At 28.6% G+C, this 24363-nt stretch overlaps 1 protein-coding gene across 2 annotated transcripts in view; it reads right to left on the bottom strand.

Annotated features, from left to right (window-relative positions):
- Positions 1–24363, bottom strand: part of Scgdelta (sarcoglycan delta) — a 105767-nt gene that overhangs the window by 56653 nt on the left and 24751 nt on the right. For both annotated transcript variants that reach the window (XM_075357871.1, XM_075357872.1), the window contains one exon: positions 16745–16889. In XM_075357871.1, coding sequence (XP_075213986.1) covers positions 16745–16889 — 145 coding nt within the window. The remainder of the gene's footprint in view (positions 1–16744; positions 16890–24363) is intronic.

Raw genomic sequence — 24363 nt, 5'->3', positions numbered from 1 at the left:
GGCGAAAAGGTCTATAATGAATGACTCAAGATTTTGAGGCAGATCATTAATGAAAAATTAAAGGAAAAAACAAGGGGCCGAGAAAAATTCTTAAGGCACACCGCGTTCTACATTACGAAGTGGAGATTTAAATGTGTATTTTTATCAAAAAACAAAAATTCAAATACTTATTTATCGTTGGTAAAGTAAGATTTTAACCAATTCTAAACAGCTCCTCTGATCTTAGCTACTAAGTTTTTTAAATTAATAAATGTTTAAATCAAATGCTTTTTCTGAGATAGAAAAAAATTGAAAATGGAATCTTTTTGTTATCTACGGAATTGGAATTTTTCCAAACACTGAGAAATAACTGTGCCAGTACACAATTTTTTCCTAAAGCCAGGCTATATTTGTTATATGATATGCTTTTTCAAAAAATTGTTAAATTCGATTTTAAAAATTTTTTCAAATACTTTAGAAAATGAGAACAAAAAAAGTAAAATTCACTTATAACTTTATAAATCTTTTAGAAATCCATACTTTTTTGTGTTAAATTGTTTCTTTTTTATTAAAGAACAAACTATAAAGAAAGCCTTCTATAACTCATCAAGCAAATTGTTAAATTAATCAAAGCTTATTTTGTTACTACTTCCCCAAATTGTTTCTGATAAAAAGATTCTTAAAAAAGAATTGAATCTTTATTGATCAGACTTTTGAAAGAATACAATTAATTAATTTCTCGTCGCACGCTTTCATTAATAAATTATGCTATTGTAATTTGACAATTATGATCGAAAAGACTACACAGAAGGATCGAAAATTATCTTTCAATAGATTTTTAAAATTATTGCCTGGCCGAAGTCCTTGTAATTCTAGTGGGCAGGGAGATCGAGATGTAGACCTGCTAACTCAAACTGAGTTAATAGTTCATTCGTCACGACTAAAATTGTCTAGAAAGTTAACATTAAAGTTTCCTTACAGAACAGCATTGAATGTATTAGGGTTTAAAAATCAAAATTTCCAGTAGTTTATATAGAACGGTCTCAAAAAACCAGACGGAGAACTATAAATTACATCAATATCAACTTTAGACTACGGCATCGAAATTAATCTCTTCCGCGAATATACGGTTAATTTTAATTTTATTAAAAAAATAATCTTTAACAAAAATTGAGTCTCCCCGGTTTTATGAGAAAATCCTTCGGAAAGTTTGAGATTACCGAACTTAGAAATGGCTTCTGTATTGGTCAACCAGTGATTTGAAAAAATATGCAAAATCTGGTGACTCTTTAGAAAGAAATATTTAACCTCTTCGACTTCTTTCTTAGAATTGCATATTTATACTGAAAATCTTAATGTTACTGTGATTAAAGTTTTTCGGGTAGGAGAAATCGGCGATTGATATTTTTAAAAGATTAGGATCAGTTTGACTGTAGTCGTAATATGAATTATTTAATACTGGTTTTTTATAGTCAATTTTTTATACATCGACTGAAATTGTTAAAATACCTTTCTATATTTTAATTATTTAAATATGTTTTAAAACTAATTTTATACGTTCTGACGAATCTCTAAAAATCTGCCAAAGCTTCTATCAGGGAAAAGACAAAAGAGTGATAATTTTAAAAAGTAAATGTTAATTTTTGTAAATAATTTAAAATGAGAGTGTTTTCATAAAGATATCACACTAATAGGACTCTACTACGGTTACTGTTACTGAAGAAATAAAAATTACTAGATAAGTTAATTGGATTTGAATACTAGATCGTGAATACCGGTGTTCTTTGGTAGTTGGATTTCAATTAACCACACATCTCAGGAGTGGTCGAACTGAGACTGTAACAAGACTACATTTCATTTACACTCATAAATATCATCCTCATTCATCCTCTGAAGAAATATATGAACGTAATTCCCGGAGACTAAACAGGAAAAAGGTAGATAAGTTAATTGCACGTCAGTGTAATATTATGAAATCGAAAAACAGTATAATCACAAAAAGTGTTATTACTTTCTAACAACAGATTAAACTGTAAAATGAAATTTTCAGCTACTGTAAAACGTTTTGGTATGAAAAAAATACGTAATTATAACACTGTTTTTTTGTATAAATCGCTCGATTCATTAAAAAATTTAACAAAATACAAAAAGGAAAAAGGAATGTTAAAAGATTAATCTATTCAACAAAGTAGGTAAGCTCGTTTTATTGAATCGGTTGTATAGTTAAAGTATAAGTACGTATACGGGACTGGTCATGGCTTTCGTACCAGGCCGGTGGATGTGAATAATTCGACCCTGGCGTTGATTCGTTCTACCAGTTCCCGAGGGAGAGATTCACTCCTTGTTACTGTTACTTCTCACCCTGGCATACAGATATGTTCTTCTCACCTCTCCATTTTCACCCGGTCTTATTCACTGCTAGGAATAAATGTATTTATTTATGACTTGAAGCGGCATTTTCGGGGGCTGAATACGTTTTAACCTTCTGATAAATGCAAACTATTAACAAAAACAATTTTTAAAATAGCACAAGAAAAAAATGAATAATTATTATTTATTCAGTATGCTATCATAATCGATATCCTTAGTTTAAAAAACGTTTTTTTGAAATTAAAAGAAAATATATATATATAAATTATTTATTATATATATATATTATTTACATATAAATAAAACTCGTCGTCGTAAATCAGCTGACTTCGAAATCGAGAGTTTCAAGGCTTAAATCCTAATAAAGAAAATTGATTTTATTGGGATCTGAATACTAGATTGTGGAAACCGGTGTTCTTTGGTGGTTGGGTTTCAATTAACCACACTTCTCAGGAATGATCAGCCTATTCAAGACTACACATCTACCGGTACATTCACGCAGATATTGTTGAGTCGCTAATGACTTTTTAATTTTGTTGATGAGACTATACATAAAAATATATTTAAAAAATTATATTATTTAATATTAATCAGTTTTTTAATCGTTCATTTATTCAATAAAATACATTAAAATTTATTAAAAAATACTGCAAAGATTTTAAATAAATGGAACGTTGTCACTGTACAAAATACTTATTAACAAACAAAAACACACAGATAACATAATTTAATACATCACTATAAAATTAAGGAAATACCAAAGTACGACCACAAATGAAATAAATATAACCTGCAAGAAATTTTGACTTAAAATTTTTAATAAAATACCTTTTTAAATTTTTCTGACATAAATATATATTTAGACAAATAATTCAATCAAAACATACAAAAATGAAGAAAGATAAGAATATGGAATTGTCCCAGAAATACGACTAGCATTAAATCAATTCCCTGTGTGACTGTAAACATTTATTAATTACATAAAATTTGACTTTCTCAAACATAATTTTGTCTGTTTTCTTCATATTGTTGTACTAAATAACATATTGCAATAATTATTAGTTTTTTCGTTCATGAAGTAAAAATAAATGTACAAGAACTATTCCAAGTATTAAAATGAGGTCAAATCCGTAAAAATACTATTCAATTTGCAAAGATTAGATTTTTTTTTCTATAACCTAACGGAAAATAGATTATTGTCAACTAAAATTTTTTTTACTGAAATTCAATAGGTAAGCTTTTAGAATACTTGATTTTAGATGGAAGGCAACAACACAACAGTAATGGATGGGAATTTCAATTGTTTAGTAAAAAGTCTCATCCCTTGTTGTGGAACTTGAAAGTAGATTCCCCACGTCCCAAGCACGCAGTGTCGGGCAACATACTAAGGAGATCACAACACATATAAATTACAAACCCCTTTCTACTCACATACTCTAACGAATTTCACTTTGTTACAAAGTAAGTTTCTCGGAAAGAGTGTTGAACAGAAAAGAGAAGGTAAAGGGTTAAACCTCATCGGCCTTTCTCTTGATGGAACAACCAAACTTATTGGGGTTTCAAGGTAAGACCTCTGCAGTGAGTTTTGGCAAAAACTGCGTAAGCTAACATTTTCCTCCCGCTAAACAAAGTACCTGTACTGAAATCAAGATCTACAAGGATTTAACTTTTCATTTCAGAATATATAACATTGTACATGTCAGGTAACAAAGCAGACTTGAATTATTTGAACAACTTATCAACTCTATAAACTTTCTTATAAATGGCCTTTTTTTATACATAAAATCTATTCTAAGCTACAGGTTTTTTTATAAAACTATCTAAAATTAATTTAAAACAATTCTGATTATTAGAATTTTGAATTAAAATATATTTAATATCAGTTATTATGTACACATAATAAAACGAATAAATAAATGTTCAAAAGAAATCAACAGAAACTTTCTGTTTATACAATTAACTAATTTACTACATTATTCTTTAAAACGCAATAAAAGAAAATTTATTTAACACTGGGTTCTACAAAGTGGTTTTATTTACCTTATCAGTACCGTCTTTCGTTTAAGGCACTGCATTCTACTTATTCTGAATAAATAATATTTGACGTTGTTTATCGCGTATAGGACAAATTAATAAGGTAACATTAATTATATGACAAATAAAAGTATGTCTTTTGATACTGGTATAATTACTTTTCATATTCCTTATTGTTTTTTTTTTTTTTTTTTTTTTTTTTTTTAATGAGAGAAATTTTTCTAATACGTACTTTTCTATTAATAGTTTTCTACGATTTAATGTTATTGAACTATTTTTTTAAAACGCCGTATAACATTTCCACTTTTGCCTAATCAATAATCGAAGATTATTACATCGGATAGACAACATTTCTGGAAATAAAAGTTGTAGATGTAATTTAAACGCAATAATTTTTTTTTCTGTTTAATAGGCTTTTTTTATTGATAAATATTCATAAATATTTCTGTAATTTATTTTATTCTTAGATTATTCATTCTGTATTCAGAATTTCTAAATACTGCGCTAAGTTTTTTATTAAAAAATCAAAATTAAAACTCTATCTTCACAATACTTTGGCAAAATTAAATTGTGCCTTGTCAATATTCTTAGCTATTTCATTTTTTAAGCTTGTTTTGCCAATCATCATTTTTTAAATTTAAGCCTTACCTCAGCGAACAAAAATAAAATAAAATTTTTTTTTTATTAAAAAGCTTTAAAGTTCATATTGGACATATAAATCACAGTGAAAGTAATCTTTCTCCCAGGAGGCGTGGTTCCCGTATTAAATTTAAAAACCAGCTCTACATAAGTTGAATTAATTAGAGATAATACGATTAATTTCGGTTCCTTTAAATTGTTTTCAAGTAAATTAAAATCTAAATCTCAATTATGGAATTTAAAAGAACCGCTAGAGAAACCCGAAAAAAATAGTTCCAAATATAAGATGATGACTCATCCATATTTTTAAATTCACCATAAATACACTTCTAGATTATTATAGAAGATCGTCAGGAAATTAAGTTGTCTGTAAGTTGAATAGTTACGAAACATTTCGTTCCACAGTTGTAGATTCTCTTCACTCATACCCTTAACAGCTTAGTAAGCAATTCATTTTTACTCTACTAATTTTAAGCAATTGGCTAGTAGTTACCTATGAATTTCATCTGGTTTTAGAAATCTAAGTTAATTCTGATAGTACTATCCGAATTTCTCAGCCGACGACACGTTAAACATCACAATAATTTTTTTTAAAACTAGCATGTTAATTACGATATAGCCGATTACAACAAACAACATTAACAAACATTTCGACCTTCAGTTTTGCTCCAATGAATTTATTTCAATTTGCTTCCATTCTATTATCTAGATTATGTCAATTTTACGGGGTTACACAGGAACGGCATAACCTCTTTTAAATGACTTGAAGAATTAGGTTATTTTAATCAGAAATCTACACAATTTAAATCTTTGCATTAAATCTGTAATTTCTTTCCTTCAAACATTTACCAGTGAACTGAGCCACATAAATAAAATTTGACCCTCAATCCTCTAGAAAGAATAAAAAAAATAAAAAATTCATCCTCTTTTATAAAACCCATCTCTATTTTGTATTACACCTTTACTTTAATTTACTAGCTTAAGATTCATTTTTGAAAAATATTTTAATAGATAAAACATTTATAAAAACTTTCTCAGGATGTTTACATTATATTTTAAACGAATAACCCATGAGGACACATATTATCTAAATGTTGTTATATCAAGAAATGAAAATTAAAGCAAAATCGTAAACACTCACCAAATGAGTTTAAAGGAATGTGGAAGCCTTAAACGGGGGCTTCTTCTTCCAAATGTCGTGGATAATTTCTGGTAATTTATTCGGTCTGTATGAACTTTGCTAAACGCCACGTGGATTTCATCAGGAATTAAAGTAAATAAAATGTAAAACTATATGTTTGCACGATTTTATTTGTTGACAAAATGCTCGCTTCCGGGTAATAAATAAGATCTCGCACTCGAGGGAACAACCAACACTTCAGCTATTATATAACATTTATGATATTTGTTTTGTTCATTTTATATTAATATCGATTCTTAATTACAATATTTTAAGCATTTATAAAAATAAACCAACCTAGAAAAACTCAAATCTTAAGAACACTTACTAACAGATTTCGAAGGGAAATTATCGACTAACATATGTTAATAGAATCATCAATAATTTTGTGTTAATAATACGTAAAATATTTTCAATTTTCTTTTATCAGGAGTATTAAAAAGAGCTTCCTATTACAGTTAGAGTCAACGAAGAAAGGGTAAGATTCTTTAATGTATTAAAATTAAAATCAATAAAATTTTAAGCAGTGTTTGTTGAAAAAAGTTTTCTGAAATTTGTATGGGTTTCTCATTTGAATAATACTAAGACCGTTGGGAAAAAACTGATAACCAGAAAAACGCAGAGCAATTCAGCTTATATTCGATTAAAATATCTTACCGTTTGAAACAAAGTTTACCTCGACTTCACTGTATAACAAATGTACGCTTTAGGAAGCTCTTAAAGGCGTAATAATATTTAATATTAAATAATGATATCGTGTAATAAAGCATTAAATATTACTCAAGTGAAGCCGATGTTAAGCTGATAATTTACAAATTTATATTGCAAATATTTAAAGCTGCATTCGATCTTTCCTTTATTACTAATAATTTTTATTTGCAGTCTTTATAAATATTAATATACCGGTTTAAAACTTAACATATGTTAGTGTGGATCAATATTAAGTACTAAAATCGTATCTCTACATGTTTAACAAGAGAAGTTTCATCTATGTTTTAATAAGTTATCAGAAAAATCACGGTTCTTAGGAAACCCTTCGGATCTGTGGCAGTTACGGTTGTTTACAGACTAAATCGTGGAAAAAATAAAATTAATTTATATACGTTTTTTTTACTGCTAAGAGTTATTGAATTTATTGCAGTATATTAGATTTAAATAATAAATATCTTTTCAATAAATTAAACATTAAAACCGTTCATTCAGAATGATGAAATATATGACGAAACTGGTTACACTAATATTACGCAATTTTCAAATAAAATATTAATAAAAATATATATAAATCCGAAATAATATACTTAAGAAACACAAAAGGCGAGAAAACTGCGACTTTATAAAAAATTGATAAAATTTTATCTCGATTGAAGTTTAAAAATACACCAAATAGGTTTAGTAAGATAAAACGTTAGGGACATCCCGTAAATCTATCGCAAAACATGATTTAAATAAATTGAAAAATATGAACCGTGAAATACACGACATCTACCGTTTGATTCAATTATCGTAGATACAGAAATAAAATTCATCTCCAGTTCTATACGCCAATATAGTCTTGTCTACGTACTAGATATATTTAATAGCGGTGTAGGTGAAATTAGCAGGCGTAAACAATGATACATGGGCAAGAGTATATAGGACCGGAATGAAGTGCTACACAACTAACGGTGAGTAGGATATGTGAAAGAGAAGTAGAGAGGGGTGTAGAGAAGAGAAGGACCGATACGACTGTAGTAATACAGTCTGGTGGACGGAGGGGTGGGCCTTGATTAGATCAATAATATAATTATTGCGGAAGGGGTGGATGATATGTAGCGATGTTAGGCAGCAATACGCAAACGACGACTCCCAAATGTGTGAGTGTGTGTAGTTAAGTACGATGCAGTACGGTTGTAACTAAAGTTAGTTAACCAGTGACAGCAAATTTGGTCAACCGATTTAAACATAATTACAACTGACGACAGGGCATAAACACAAAAGTAATTCGATTTTTATAATTTATTCGAAAAATTTTAATTAAATACATGACTAATTATAATCGTAAATGTAAAAATGTCATTTCCTTTCTCAGACTGCAAATAAAATAATACTTCCTAATATCACAGTGATATAAAACCTTTACTGTTGTATTACTCTTTGTATGATTATCACAACATAAAAGGTACGTGAAAATTTTCAACGGGAGCACAAAATGAAATTATTTTTACATTTTTATGAGTGATTAACCAAAGAGGTCACCTTCATTAAAATATATAAAAAGGCAACAGAATGTCAAACTACTAGAGTTTAACATAAAAAAAATATCAGGAAGGAATGAAAGACAAATTTAAGTAGAACAATAGGCTAACAAGGGATTTCCAAAAGAATGTACACGGGAAAAACTATCAATCGGTGAAAAAAGTCCACCACTCATTACCTCGAAAAAAAGTATATTGAAAGACTCTTAAAACTGAATAAATAAAATCAATTGCAAAAACTTTCAAAAAAGTAAAATAAAATATTATTCTATTTCAATCTATACTCTTTGAAGTCGCAGACGATTTAAAAATAAATTATTATCAACAACAAAAATAAAAATTAAGAAAAAAGACGTTAAGTAACCATTACCGAGCACGAGTAAGTAACGCTTGCTAGAATGCGGGTATAGTCATTATTTTTTTAGTTCCAACTGGTTTCCAGGTTGAAGTTTCGCTTAAAAATAATTTGAATAGCTCAGGCTATCATTAAGGTTTAAAAATCGAGGATAAGAAGACGGAGAAAATATTTAAAAAATTTTTCAAATTATTTATAAGAGCATATCATTTTTTTTTTTATTTCCTATTTTTGAAAACTTACGAAAGTGTCACCGCAGAAACTTTACAAAAAAAAATTACCATTTAAATAGAACAATAAAAAATAAAATTTAATTTAAATTTACATATATATGGTAAGATCCTGCGTAAGAGTTCTTTCATCTGAATCTAATAGAAAACAATACGACAACTGTAATCTCGTACAATTTTGGATGACAGCTTAGATTTGCTTCACATTATAAAAACGGTCACAATACAGAATCCGCATATAAAACCAAGAAGTTCGAAAAGATTCAAATTCTATTTCCAAATCTTATTTTTAGTAAATTCTCTTTATCAAAAAGAGAGCCATACCTTAAAATATGTATAATTATTAAAAGAAAATCTGTCTGAAAAAAATATATGTAATGTTTCTCTACAGCAACTGGTCAAATTATTCACCTGTATGCACATTTTAGCTAAGCGAGTTAGATTTAAGATTGTATTCTCCAACATTTTTTGGGATCTTAATTTCTTCCGAAGTAAACATGAAGTTTGTAAAAGCCTGTATTTTAACACCGTGTTGGCACCGAGCCACGGTTAGATAGAAATTGTGGTGATTATTATTGAATGTTAGCTGTCGGCGGAACGGCGACTGCACTGCCGAGGGTATAGGTTACCATGCAGCGGTGAGGTGTAGCGGCATCTCAACGATGGTAGTAAATGAAGTAATTGTCACGCGGGACTCTGCGATGGAGCTGAATGGGAGTAGGAGGTCTGTCCTTCTCTCCCTTGTAGACCAGACCGGAATCCGTAAATTAATCAAGTCAGGGATATGAACTGAAGTTTAGTTCACTAAGGGAACAAGGACTAAATTTTCGTTGTTGCCATCAACATTTTTGGTGGTATATTGTTTTTCCATTTACCTCGAAATCTATGAGTGGGCAACGATGTAGACATTCAAGATGTCCGGACGAGGCCTACAGCGAAGGCAAAAACTGAGTTTAAAAATCACCGATGTAAATGTCTACCGAGGCATTTACATCGGTAGAATCCCAAGAGGCCTAGCCTATTACTGTGACATGCAAAAGGTTAGAGGGCGAAAGACGACTCCCGTTTAAGCCCAGCAAGGAACGGGGGGGGGGGGAGTTGGTGTGGCGACAGGAAGCGTCACATGGCGGGTGTCTTTCCTTACGCGGTTGGATGTATTTGAACACATACTAACGCTTTCACATGTCCCAAAAAAAATTAATCAAGAGAAATCACAGCAGATAATTGTTGCATATGGTCGAATTCAACCAATATAACTGAGTAAATGTTCTACGGTACTCGTAAACGTTGTACGAGTAAGTAAATATTCTACAGAGGATGAATACCAAAGAGATAAAAATTATCTGGATAAAAATGAACGTGCTGGAAATACGTACGTGTCTGTTTCACCACCAGGATGTCCTCTAAAAGTTGTAGCTCATATTGCATAAAGGTTAAGCAACCATTACTGTAAGTCTATAATGTGAGTTTGTAGTGTGTATGTATTACCGTGAGTCTTTTCTGTGACAAATAAAAGAATTGAAGTAAGTTAAGAATAATGCTTATTACACCGTATCAATTATCTTAAAAAAAAATGTTGAAAATATCTGTTGAACAAAGTTCAACATATATTTTCAATGGTTAGACAAGGATTGTAATCCTTCCAAAAATTTATTAAACGTTGGTTGTTATTCAGTTTCTAATTGTAATTCCTTCTTAAAAATTTTAAATAGGTGGTATGGATAATAGCATGACATGCATATAAAACTTTATTATTTGATGTTCATATTTTTATACGTAGAATTTGCAAGTATGTAGATAATCTAGATTAGTAGTTTGAATTCACTGTATCAAGGCAAAACGAAATCATTTATTTCTCGTTCTGATGATACTGAAAATTTTTCCTCTTTTCCCTAATTGTCTATGAATATTTTTAAGTATCTCTATTTATTAGGAGTCTTTCGAATGGAAAATAACCGACAATATTCCTCAAAAGCTTAAGTAGTATTATCATTATAATAATTACAATAATCGTAAATAAAAAAAGAATTTTTTATTTCTCGTCTGCCAAATGATGTATCTTTTATTTTAAATAATTTTTATTACCAATCATTTTGAAAAACAAGGAACTGATTAATTTACAACAAACGGCTAATGTAGATTTATTAAATTATTTCAAGTTAAATAAATTATTTATTTATTCACATTAAATTTTATACTAAATTTAACTTATCAATAAAACCACTACAGTACATTAATACGATATTATTACTCACAACACAAAAAAAAAAAAAAAAAAAAAAAAATAGTATCTCACAGCGAGGTGGTACTGCAGAAAGTAATGTACCTACACTATAGCATAACACTATGTAGCATTACACCGCCCCTAGTGGCAAAACAATTAAATAATAAATCACTAATAAAGTCAATTGCTATAAACGTGGTAAATATTCAGCTTTATTTTTCAGAAATGTGTGCGCACGCGCGTGTGTGAGCGCGCGCTTGTTTGTGTGTGTGTGTATATATATATATTTCTTTTTTATGACAACTCATTTACTTTTATGGCATATTTACTGTCGATTTATTTTTTCCACTAACCTCCTTAGAATCAAATCTTTTACAAGATCTGTACCAAAACCTTTCATTTTTTTTACTGAAAATTTTATAATTTTTCCTCAAAATATGAATTTTTCAATTTTTTTTAAAAATTTCTTCCTGATGTTATTTCATAAGATTTCTAGTATTCAATTCACAATTTTGGGATCAAGTTTTTTGAATTCTTGAGAAACTTACCGCTAAAAATATTCTCCTAAGTGCTTTATTTTACGCTTGAAACTAAAAAGTGGAAATTTCTGACTGATCGTAAACTCGAAAAGAAAATATTTCTCTTTGTATGAAATTTTTTATGATTTTAATCAGTGAAATTTAACTGTTCAATTTAGTAGAAATCACCTGGTTTATAGTAGAAACCACCTTCTCTTTCATCTTATGATATCATTAAAACCATTTGATCTGAAGAAACATTCTGTAACTTTTTCTAGTATTCTGTAATAATAGTTCATGATTTTTTTCTTAATCTTCCGTTTTCAACGAATACAGTTTATTACCTGTAACCCTAGAAATTTAAAATTCAGGCTCACAGAAAAAAAAACAAATATTTCTTGTGAGTTTTTCCCCAACGGGTTCCGGAAAAATATCTCTCTGAAAACAGATCTTTTCCTCAGATCTAAAATTTCATAAAATCAAATTCATTTTGTATACGAAAACTTTAATTTTGACAATACATATATACATTTCTTTTAATTACGTAAGAACTACCCAGAAATAATATTACGGGAATATTATTCTTAAATTATAATTTACAATTAACTATTTTCGTTAGGAAAACTTAATATTCATTAAGATAAAGGAGTAACACAGTAAATAAAAAGCGACAGAGATAAATATGAGAGTTGTTTAATAACTTTCATAAGTTATAATTTCATATTATAATCCGTAATTTAATAAGTAAATGAGACAACATTAATTATAATATTTATAGATTGTAAATACAGGCGAATTGGCAGCCGTATATAGCATATCTAAAATTTACGATCTGCATTAATAATTGTGATAGTGCTATGACTGCGATAGGGCAAACATCATTAGCTAAAAACATTCATACCTCTAATGTACCATTATTAAACAATAATAATACAAATACACTATAAATATCCATATTATACAATCAAAAGAGAGGATTTTTTTCTAATACTTACAAATTTTATTGAAGATCATACTGAATATAAACTGAAATAATTATTTTGGATATCATTGTTATCACGTACACTGTGAATGTAAACTTGCTGTTGCATGATGAATAAAATGTGCATTTCTGAGAATAAGAAATACTGCGTACTGGAAATTAAAAATTATACGTTCTGGTGCGTAATTTGCAAAATAACAATTACCAAAATAGTAAAATAAGCAAATATGTACAAATAAATCAGTTTATACATTTTTATTTTGCAAAAAGTGCTGATCACCCTTATTAAAAAAAATTACCATGTTAATAATAAAATTAATAGCATCAATCAATAATGTTTTCAACTAACCATTAACCCCTGGTTTGTTTTCTCAAAAAAACTTTTTAACCCTGTTTCCTGTTATATATTCAAAATAAAACTACCAAGGAATGTAATTTCAAAGATTAGTTTTGTTTACTGAAATTCTTTTACTAAAATACATTCTTACATGTAGATAAAAAAGGAAATGTAAGTTTTTATTATATTTTTTTTTTTTTTTTTAGAGAAAATACAATATCTACTATTTTCTTAAGATTGAGAGAGGTTGACCAGTAATCATTTCAAGTGAAGACATGACAGATTAAAACAGATTATAATGTATGTTTAATGTTTAAAATAATTCCATTGAACAAGTGACCGATAGCAAGAGTTACAGATAAAACGCCATAGTATGCATATGAAACTCAAATTGATCAAAAAAGTCAAAATAAGTTCATTCTCCAACTTTAATTACTCATGTAATTAAAGTTGGAGAATGAACTTATAAAGAAACAGGAGTAGGTGCTGCTTTAGCAGCAGGTAACCAAAAATAAAACGGAAACTGAGCTCTTTTAGTAAAATAAGCAAATAAGATAAAACAAAGTAATAAAATAAAATTATTCTCAAAAAAAATATAATATAAAAATATATAGTGAAAAGGACCAAAATTTTAAAAAATTCCAATACGTCACCAATATTTATTGTTGATTAGTTATTTTTTATTTTATCTTTGCATTGAGGCATTTTTGTATTTTTAAGCTTTGTATCATAAAAATAAATAAATGGGTGTAATTGAAATGAAATGAGCTTTTGTTTTAGTTTTGTATGAAACACAAACCATATAGAAATTTACAGACGTAGTTTTAACAATAAACATAACATATACGGAGCGCTTGACTCGAAAAACTACGTTATTTGTCTACAGAGTTAAAAAAAACAAAATTTACTGAAAATAATCTCTAAAAAATGCTTATTTAACGTAATACTGGAAAACGGTTCTTCGTTTGGTAAGAGTACTTCTAAAAAAGGAATACACAGTTTGATTTTACAAATTATTTTTTGAAAAATTATGTTTTTTCCTGGTTAATGAAAATCGTGTAGCAATAAAATTTTCTATCAAGCTGATTATATTTTTAGTAAATTTTACTAGATTTTGATACATTTAATGCAAGAATAAAATTTAATCTAAATTTTCTACATTTTTTATGAAGAAACCGTACAGCTACCCCTTACGGAATGTATATCGGTCAGCAATTCAAATTCCACAGTTTATATGAAAAACGTAAATTTCAAAATGTTTTAGATGTAAGCCTTACTGCTCCCAAATATTGGAATTATATAGGTAAATTTATTCCTTAAACCTACCTGAAATTTTTTAGTAATAAATACGATGGAAAAAACCATTCAGATCAGCCCTTATGTTTTAAGGAAACATTGGATCATTAGTATAAAAAAGAACATATGACGTTGTGATTTGTGTATAAGTATAATAAGAACCCCGCTTCTTTCAATACCACATAAAGTACGAATTGGTAATCTGTTCTTCGGTTATCGAGGAGACAAATTGATGAACGCCCAATAATTTCTTTCAAAAAAAAAAAAAACGTAATTAGATTACGATGATGTTAAAAAGACAATAAGTGAAACCTATTGTCCTGTTAAAACTGCAGCCCTCTCACAACCGTATATTATTAAAAAAAATGATTATTTAGTTATAAAAAAGAAAATTATACAGTTATGCAAATAAGTAAATAAAATAAAATGTACTGTTACAATAAGTGCTTATGATTTCAATGAAACGAATGGTTTTATTATAACGGTCAAAAAATAAAAATGGATTAAGTTTTTATTTGATAATAAGTGCTTATAATGCATTACTTTTTGTTTTTCTTATTTATTTTTAATAATACATTAAGATTATGGATCCAGAGATGCATGCGAGTATTTACTAGCATGTGTACATGCTCAGACTAGCTCAGCTCTCTTAGCAAATCGACCGACCTGCAAATAACTTGGGTTTACGGACTGAGTAAAAATAAAAGTTTTTCTCTTACTTCAGTTTAATTTTCATCATTATAGATAAAAGATCATCTATAAAGGTATTCATTCTAGAGCTTCAAAAACTTAAACCGTAACTTCTCCTCAATTTATACGAAATTGAATTTTTCTTTTCTGTTCTTAAACTCGATAATGGCCTTTTAAATAACTATTGCCTGTTTTGACTCGGCAGAGTGTTAGCGCTTGCCAAGTTTTCACTCAAGTGAAGGCAAGCGCTAACAAACTGCAGGTGGACCGTTTGAGGCTGTTGTATTTTCACGTTAACTCCTCCTCGATACTGTTTCCTGCCACCATTCTACTGTTGGGTTTTAATATAATACATGGAAGCCAGAAATTTTTCTCCAGATATTTCTGGTAATCCAGAAATGTAAATGGCTACGGGATTTAGTGAACGAACAAGAAACGGAGCCATCATAAGTTCCATTCGTTTTCACCTCTTTCTGATATTCTGCAATTTTTACTACAAATTTATCACAAGTGGTTGTTTATCTAACAAGACTTTTGGAAGAAGAGTTCAGTATTATTTTCGGTCGCATGGTGGGAGTGGGAGGTGAAAATGAATTTTATTTACGATCTTGATGTATGAGGAGTATGAAAATATCATTCACCTACATTGTGGTTTCCTTATATACATATTTATTTATAAACATATGTATAAAATTTTGTGCCTGGAAAATCTGAAATGGATAGTAAAACTATCGATTAATTTCACTGAAATTTAAATATGCTGTAGTAGTGAATCTGAAAATGTGCATGTCAAAATTCGATGAAGATTGGTTGAGTCGTTCTTGAGTTACGCTCTCAATTTAAGGTCAAGGTTGAGCAGGGCAAGGTTGAGATGTGGTTCTTTATGATACCGCAAGTTAGAACGTGGGAAGCAAATAAAATAACAAAAATTTGGTCTTCTTGGGCAGAACTACGAAAGATGTTTTATTAAATACTTATTTAAATCAGAATTCCCGTTCTCGAGTTAAAACCAAAATTAAAATTTTAAAATAATAAATTTTTGATTAGCTCTATTGAAAAATTGTTAATAAAGACAAAAATGTTAACAAAATGTTTTAATACAGATGAATATTAATTTTTAAAATGAAAATTTTAGAAATATTAAAAACTTGAACATCAATAGTAAAGAATTGTGTTTTTTTAATACGTAGCGTATAGTCGGGGAATTAGATTGTCTAATAAAGAGTATTTTCCTAAAATATACCTTTCTTTCTTTCTTTTTCCTGTTTAGCCTCCGGTAACTACCGTTTAGATAATTCTTCAGAGGATGAATGAGGATGATATGTATGAGTGTAAATGAAGTGTAGTCTTGTACAGTCTCAGCTCGACCATTTCTGAGATGTGTGGTTAATTGAAACCCAACCACCAAAGAACACCGGTATCCACGATCTAGTATTCAAATCCGAGTAAAAATAACCGGCTTTACTAGGACTTGAACGCTGTAACTCTTGACTTCCAAATCAGCTGATTTCGGAAGACGCGTTAACCACTAGACCAACCCGGTGGGTTCCTAAAATATACCTGCATTGATGAAAGAAAACCTTTCCCACAACTAGCTTTTTTCATTGATCTTTTGTTTAAATAGAGTAATAACATAATAATAATAATAAGTAAAAAAGTAATTTAATTTAGCTCACCGTATTGAATTCCATAACTTTTATCACCCAGAGAGTTAGCGCCAGGTTTAATATAACGACCACAAGCAAAGCAAGTATTAATAAATATAGACATCTTTTTCTCCAACCATATATGCCTATATGCGGACCAGGCTGTCTCCCCATTCTGCAAACAATACAAAGAAAATATGATTTTATAATTTTCATTAGTTGAAAAGAAATCTAAAAACCAACTTAAAATAAACGTTTTCAGTAATTTATATTTCAAATTTTATATACTTACGGCAAATTAAAAACAACTATCTTCAAATTAATAATATCTTAATCTATAAAAAAAGGATGCAGTGAATCGATGTCTGAAGTGCGGAAATATGTACGTATTTTTTCAATCCCAAGTATTTCGCCTAATCAACCATTCAACACCACCCGCTCGTGCGCAAAGAATATACAGGTTATTATTAATCGTATTAATTATACAGGTAATCAATTGTTTCCCGTGTCTATTCCATCTCTCTGTTCTTTTTCTCTATATCTTTAGCGCTTCTTGTACATAAATTTTACACAGTGTGGATGACAAATAACAAACTTGCTTCAAACCCTTGGTCACCTTAAAACTTCTTGAAATTGTCACTGAACATTCATAATTTTTATACAAATTATATATTACACTGAAATACACCTCATTTAACTTTGTTTTCAAGTACTTCAAATAATTTACACAGCAAGATATTGTCATAGACAATATCAATATTTATTGATTCTCTAAATCAATAAAAAACATGTGTACAGCCAAATTTCTCTCGTTGTCTTCTTTTATCAATCATCTGTCTCAAAGTAAAAGTATTAAAAAAACACAGATAATAGATATTAAAATAGTATAAGGATTAAAAAACACTCTAAATTATCCCTTTATCTTCATTATCATACTCCAAACTAAATACAAGATTTAAAGATTATATATATCGTTTTTTTTTGTTTTTTTTTTGTACAATCAAATAATTATAAATGTATAACTTACTTATACAAAGTATAAAATAAATATAATATATAAAATACTTATTTTATAAATTAGCTTAAAATTTAAAGTTGACAATAAAAATGTTCTCTTAAAAGGAATGTTTTTTAGTTGTAATTATTATATGTATTCTGCGTATGTACCGTATTTGTATTTCCCACATTGTTTATTTTGATATACTGTCATATGCAGAATAAATAATAACTATTTACATTTAACTTTATGTAACTCCTAGTTTATGTTAATCGCCGTTGTTTCATCTACCTATTTATTTATAATGTTTATGTGGATGGCACAGTGCCACAGAGACCAAAAATAAGCAAAATATCTCAATAACAGTGACTTGCTAATAATTATAAAATGATAATTTCAAAATGAAATTCTTTTTGAAATCGTTAATTAATAATATTGATTCAATACTTCATAAACATTAACCAGAAAATATTTAGAAGGAATATACTACTCAAATATACAACTATTGTACTGTATATTCAGCAGTTACATGTTTTATTATAAAGTTTTTTCTGAAGCTTTAAAAGAAAATGTGTTGAAGGATAAACAAGTAGAAGTAAAAATAATTTATGGTAAAGTAGTTAAAAGTGTAAAAATATAGCATACATAACTGAGTACCTTTAATAAAATATAATAAATAAACAATTCTAACGTGAAGCAGTAAAAAATATTGTAAAAATAATAATGATCAACCGTTTTTTTTTTGTTTTAATTATTTGACCAAGAAATTTTGATATCTAACGCTGAGCTAATTAGAAGTTACAGAATCTACAAAGTATTACTGATGTTGAGTTATTGTGTTATAATTTATTTTTATATCTGTCAAAGATGTAAATGCCAGAACGGATAGCGAGACAAACTGTCTAACTGTAATATAGTTGTGTAGGTAAACAAAAACTAAGTACGAATAAGAATAATTCAAATAATTAACTTATATGAAACAAGTACTCTAAAATAAAAAAAAACTCATTATAAAAGTAAAGGAAAATAACAATTAGCAAACTAATTATTTCAGAAATAAAACGAAGTAAAAGTACACAAATGGTTAAACTAAATCATAAGTATTTAAAATAAAAATTAAACAAACTAAGCCCTTTCAGTCACAGAATCTTGAATAATTAACATAAATTGCTTTTAAATACATTTTATTTTTATTTTTGAGGTATTCAAACAAAGTAAACTGTTGTCAGACATATTTGAAAAATAGCTACCTGGCTTTTACTGCTGTCTACCTACTAAATGTTAGGTAGGATGAATGACCTAGTATATGTAAAGATTTTAATATAATATTGCAAAGAAAAACACCAAACACAGTTAAATAAATATTTAATCAACTTCCAAGAGTTAACTTTCACGGTTACTTCAAGGTTAAGATCAATTAGCACAGTGGTAACTACGCTAATAAAATATTTGAATTTTACAGAAAATATATAGATTATATATACAGAATAAAAAAACCCTTATCTATAAAAATGATGTATTAAAGCAAGAAACAGAAAAAACGGATGTTTTCCGTTTCTGTTTCACTGACGAAAATCTTTTCGTCAGTGATTACTGACGAAAAGATTTTACCTGCAGATTTTATACAGGCTTGTCAGTAAATTTCGACCATATTTTAAACGCCTATTGATAAAATTGTGACAATTTAACCGCAAATATTTTTTTGTTGTAATATATTGTACATCAGTAATTTGAAAAGAAAAGCGCATTAAGAAATGTGTCCCCGCTTTAAAAGCTGTTCAGATTTATTTTTAAATGTCACCGATGTAATAAATATAAAAAATCTCAATCTGTTTAAAAATTGTACTCTTCAATTATGCGATTTAAATTTAATTACATAATTATGAAGAAAACGACATTAATTAATTCTCTCAATATTAATTAAGAGTGAGCTTTACCAACCATACAACATTCTCAATTTTAGTTATTGGTGGCGTGCATATCTGTCGTATAGTACCTGCTTATTTAAGAGAAAGAAGTTGTTTCATCATTTATAAACGTTATTTTCTGAACAACCAAAGAATGCTTTTCCGTATATTAATAATTAATGTTAAAAAAACTACTTCGTCAAGTTCTCACGGCTGAAATTTTACGACTACCCAATTTTATAATTAAATCAATTTTTTTTTCTTTCATTGACACATATACAAATATGTATTTCATCGAAGCATTTACTTGTTATATTTCATGTAGAAATAAAATAGTACAGATGTTTTCTTTTAATTCTAATAAGTAATAATTACTGTTTTAAATTTAAATTTAATACATTTGTTCGAAAAATAAACGCATATGAAATTTAGATACAGATATTTCAAGAATTGAAGCACACTATTTGAACTTATAAAATAAAATATGAATTTTTCGTAAATTCTACATTTATATAATTTTTTTTACAAAAAAAGAATATAAATTTCCTGAAACTGAGTTTTGTAATTAAATATTTTATCTTTAAAGTGATATAAAAAGTATTAGTTTTGTATTTAGACAACACGCAATGCCAAAAAAAAAATTTCCGCATATTATTTTTTTCCGAAATCTGAACTAGCCCCAGAAATTAAAGTACTGATTTTAAACTTTACGTGTTTTTTTTTTCATGAATGATGATGATTTATGATAGGATGAAATAATGAATTAAAAAAAAGTTTGATTAACACGATGCTGCAACTGTGTTCTGGGAATGCTATTCGTCAGACTTGCCGCATGCAAAATTCTACATGATATGAGAAATTGTAGCGCTAAAATCAATGAAAAATTAATGAATTTGTTTTCATAACTGTCATTTTTATCTAAAGCAACTTTATTACAATAACATATTGAGAAGATATTACCTTAAAAAAAAAAAATTAACATTACATTCTTCTGAATAATTTTTAGGAAATATATCAAAACTTATGAATCAGACATTTTATCATTACCTCCAAGCCAAATTTAATAAAATTATTTATGTATAGGCTTGCTTCTTCAATTTTTAACGCTTAAAATAACGTTTATAAATTGACTTCAATACGTAGATCATCAATAAAATATATCAAATTTAAGATATCAATAACAATGAAGAAAAATCTAAATACTTTTTATCACAAAAGAATAACATGACTGGAAATAATGATACGGTTAATCACTGTTAGGTTGATAAAATAGATCACGTTTGAAATTAAATAAAGTAATGCAAATACTATCGCAATTAGTGACAACGCTCACCACTTTTAGGATCATATGTATTAATTTAATGCTCAACTGAGTTTCACCGATGGACAATCAGAATCAATTATACACATAGAATTTTTTAACAGTAGACCACTTGTGTTATTTTGAAATACGTGCAATGGTTATCCATCCATTTACTCCATGTATTTATTTGCTTCATTGTTTTCAATTATATAATGCGCATAGTATATTAGCGAAAGAAAAATATTTTCATACCGCCATAACATATAAATTATTTTTTAAAACATTTATCTTTTAAAAATTACGAATTGTTTGAAAGTTGTCTCCAAAGAAATCATTTCTTAACCTTAATTATTTTCTTTTTTTTCTATTAAATAAGCTACTTTTCATCAAATTTAAATTAAGAAAACAGAAATAGTAACAATAAAAAAAGAAATAGACAAAAATCATTTGTTTCTATTAAACAAAATTCTTAATTACTAGATTTGACCCTAATCTTTTATATTTTACCCCAGATTTCTCAAAAACTAATAAAAATATACAGTTCTGGGACCTACTTTTTTTTTAATTTTTCAGGTCATATTTCAAATAAAATTACTAAATTCACCCTTTAGTTTTGTTCTCAAGAATTACAGACTGGTTTAATTTTACTAAAGGCGCAAAAATCAAGGCAAAATATTTCGCCAGCGAAATATATATTCACTTATGAAGCGTTTCTGAACCTATATTTATATGAACTTTCATCTTTATTTTTTCCAGTGGAACATGTCCTGAAAGTTTGTAACATTCTTCGTGAATCAATCTGTATAAAATGACATTACATCTAGCATTCTTTTTATCACAGTTTAAGTAAGAAAAAGTTCAGTCATACATTTGTATTTTAGTAAATAAATCCACGTTCATGATTTACTACAGGAGAATGCATCCTCGTCATTCTGGGGAAGAAGAGAACGTGATTTATTTGTAACTAATTCACAATTTAATTATGTTTTCTTATACGAGATGATTTTATATATAATTAAATTTTAATTTCAAACATAAAAGTCAGGAACATATTCGTATATTTCTTTTATTTTAATAAAAAAAAAAAAAACGAAATTCATATTTAATGCTACAAACACATCACATGTCGGTATTAATAACACACTATTAATTTTAAAGGATAATTTCAATTAATTTTTAGGTAACCGATAGAAGTGGTTTATTGCTTACGTATTACTATAATTTATTTAGAAAATTCATACAAAATCTTTTTTATCCAATTTTAACTTTAAAAATCCTAAGTTATGTCGTTATTTATAAATAAAAAGATCTTACTGATTAAAAAATTGCATCCAGTTTATCTCGCGATAGCTGATCGATGTGGTTTAGAATTAACTAATACAACCTGTAGCTTCTCAATGGAATATTTTAAATGGAATATTATGGAGAGTACTATTTATTTAATTTTATCTGATTGTAAGGGGGAGAGAAGTAAAAGTAACACACCAGCGTTAGGTGTAAGAAGTAAAATAATTTATTTTAATAATTCATTATATATTCAGGCAATTAAAAAATATGTACAAATTCATCAGATGTAAAAAAGTATCATGAATTTATCACAGAATTTGAATATCAAAAGATTATTTCTGAAGTTATCTGTAATAAATTTTAAAACAAATCTGTCTGAAAATATAAACAGAAGTGGGTTGCATTAATTAAGAATTGTAATTAAATTTGTAAATACGAATAAATGTAAATTTAAAAAAAGTGAAGACAAGAACAAGATTATCTATTATATTATGTATATTATATTTAGTCAAAAATAAGGAAATTATATGGTTTAGTTATATTACGTTACCAAATTAACCGTCAGGTTGTAATAGATTTTATACAGTAGTTAGCTACCAGCTACAGACTCCATTATATTGTTAAAAAATAAACATGATAAAGAGGACATATTATTTACGCTAGACTATAATAATTATAAAAGGGTTAAGTTTCTGTATGAAGTAAGATACTGTAAAGGGTTAAGGAATTGAATTATTATTTTTTTAATTACGTGTTGTAATAGACAGTCAATGCATTGTTAGTTTTAACAGCGTTACAAGTGAATTCATATATGGGCGGAGTTATGTAAAAGCAGAATAAAGTTTACTGGTTAACAATAATAAATATAATACAGTGAAAAGATCATTTTGTTTTTTTTATTTTTTTTGGTGAATTTAAAAATATTAAGGTTTTTTCCCCATACGGGAGGAAAAAGCTTTGCCAGGCGCCTTTAGACCCGCACTGAAGGCAGTGCGGGGCTCTCACCCGCTAAAAAACCTCCCCCTCAAATCATGCAGGGGCTGGATCTAAACCATATGGTATGTACACAGCCCCTGTATGATCAGCTGTTCACTCTACTATCCTAATCTAAATGACCGAAAGGCGTCCCCAGGGGGCGATCGACGAGCGACGACTCCGAGGAACCCCGCCGCCCACCTCCAGAAGCTGTCCTCCCTTGATCACCCGTCATCAAACTCCATGTCTATCGATCCACATCTCCTCAGCCTGTCGTCGCCTCTTCTCACTGGCCTTCTCTCCTATCATTGTTGCGATCGCAGTCGAGACACATTCCCATTTGTCGCTATTGCTGAGCATCACCGCGACTATATTGGCCCCTCCACACCCTGATCCTGAGCACTACTTTTAAGTCGTGCCATCGAGGGCAAAATAACACCACATTCTCTGATGTATCCAGGCCGCCGCAATCATGACAGCGACTTGTACTGCATTTACCCACTCTGTACAGATTCCCGGAAACATCCATGTCCAGACAGGAACTGGGTGAATTTGTAGCCTGTTACCATGTTTTCTTTCCACCCAGTTCCTGAAAGCGCTTATTAGCCTATAGATCCACCTTCCTTTGTCCGAATCTTGCCATCTGTTACGCCAAGGTTACGGTAAACAAACGTAACTCTCTTTAGTCTTTATGATATAATCTGGCTCATCTGAATCTCGATCACCATGCGAAATCGTTGTGTGAATCATTGGAAATAATTGTCAAAATATCATTTATCAGACATAAGAAGTAAATAAAAAAATAATAATAAAAATATGTTTACGAAAGTCAGTATTGGTTTAATTTTTATTTTGCATGAAGACATATTTCAGTGTTAATTTATGTAATAATTGTTAAAACTAATTTTAAATCCTTTCAAATTTAAAATTTACATCGAATCACGGTAAGCCATTCAGCAGCTACGCACAAACAATTTTTTTTTTTTATTAATATTTTTTATTATCGTTAAACTTTAATCTCCATCTTAAAAGAACCAATCCAAAATGACAGCATAGTAAGGATTTGGAAAAGGACACTCTAGTAACCTTAGTTTACATCTCATTACATTTTACATAATATTATAAAAAAATAAGTAGGTTTTCTACATTTATCATAGATTATATAAGAAAACGTCAAACG

This window comes from Lycorma delicatula, chromosome 2 (genome assembly GCF_047948215.1).
Source record: "Lycorma delicatula isolate Av1 chromosome 2, ASM4794821v1, whole genome shotgun sequence".
NCBI classification, from domain to species: domain Eukaryota; kingdom Metazoa; phylum Arthropoda; class Insecta; order Hemiptera; family Fulgoridae; genus Lycorma; species Lycorma delicatula.
The sequence above is the reverse complement of the archived record's forward strand: the minus strand, read 5'-3'. Positions and strand labels throughout refer to the sequence as shown.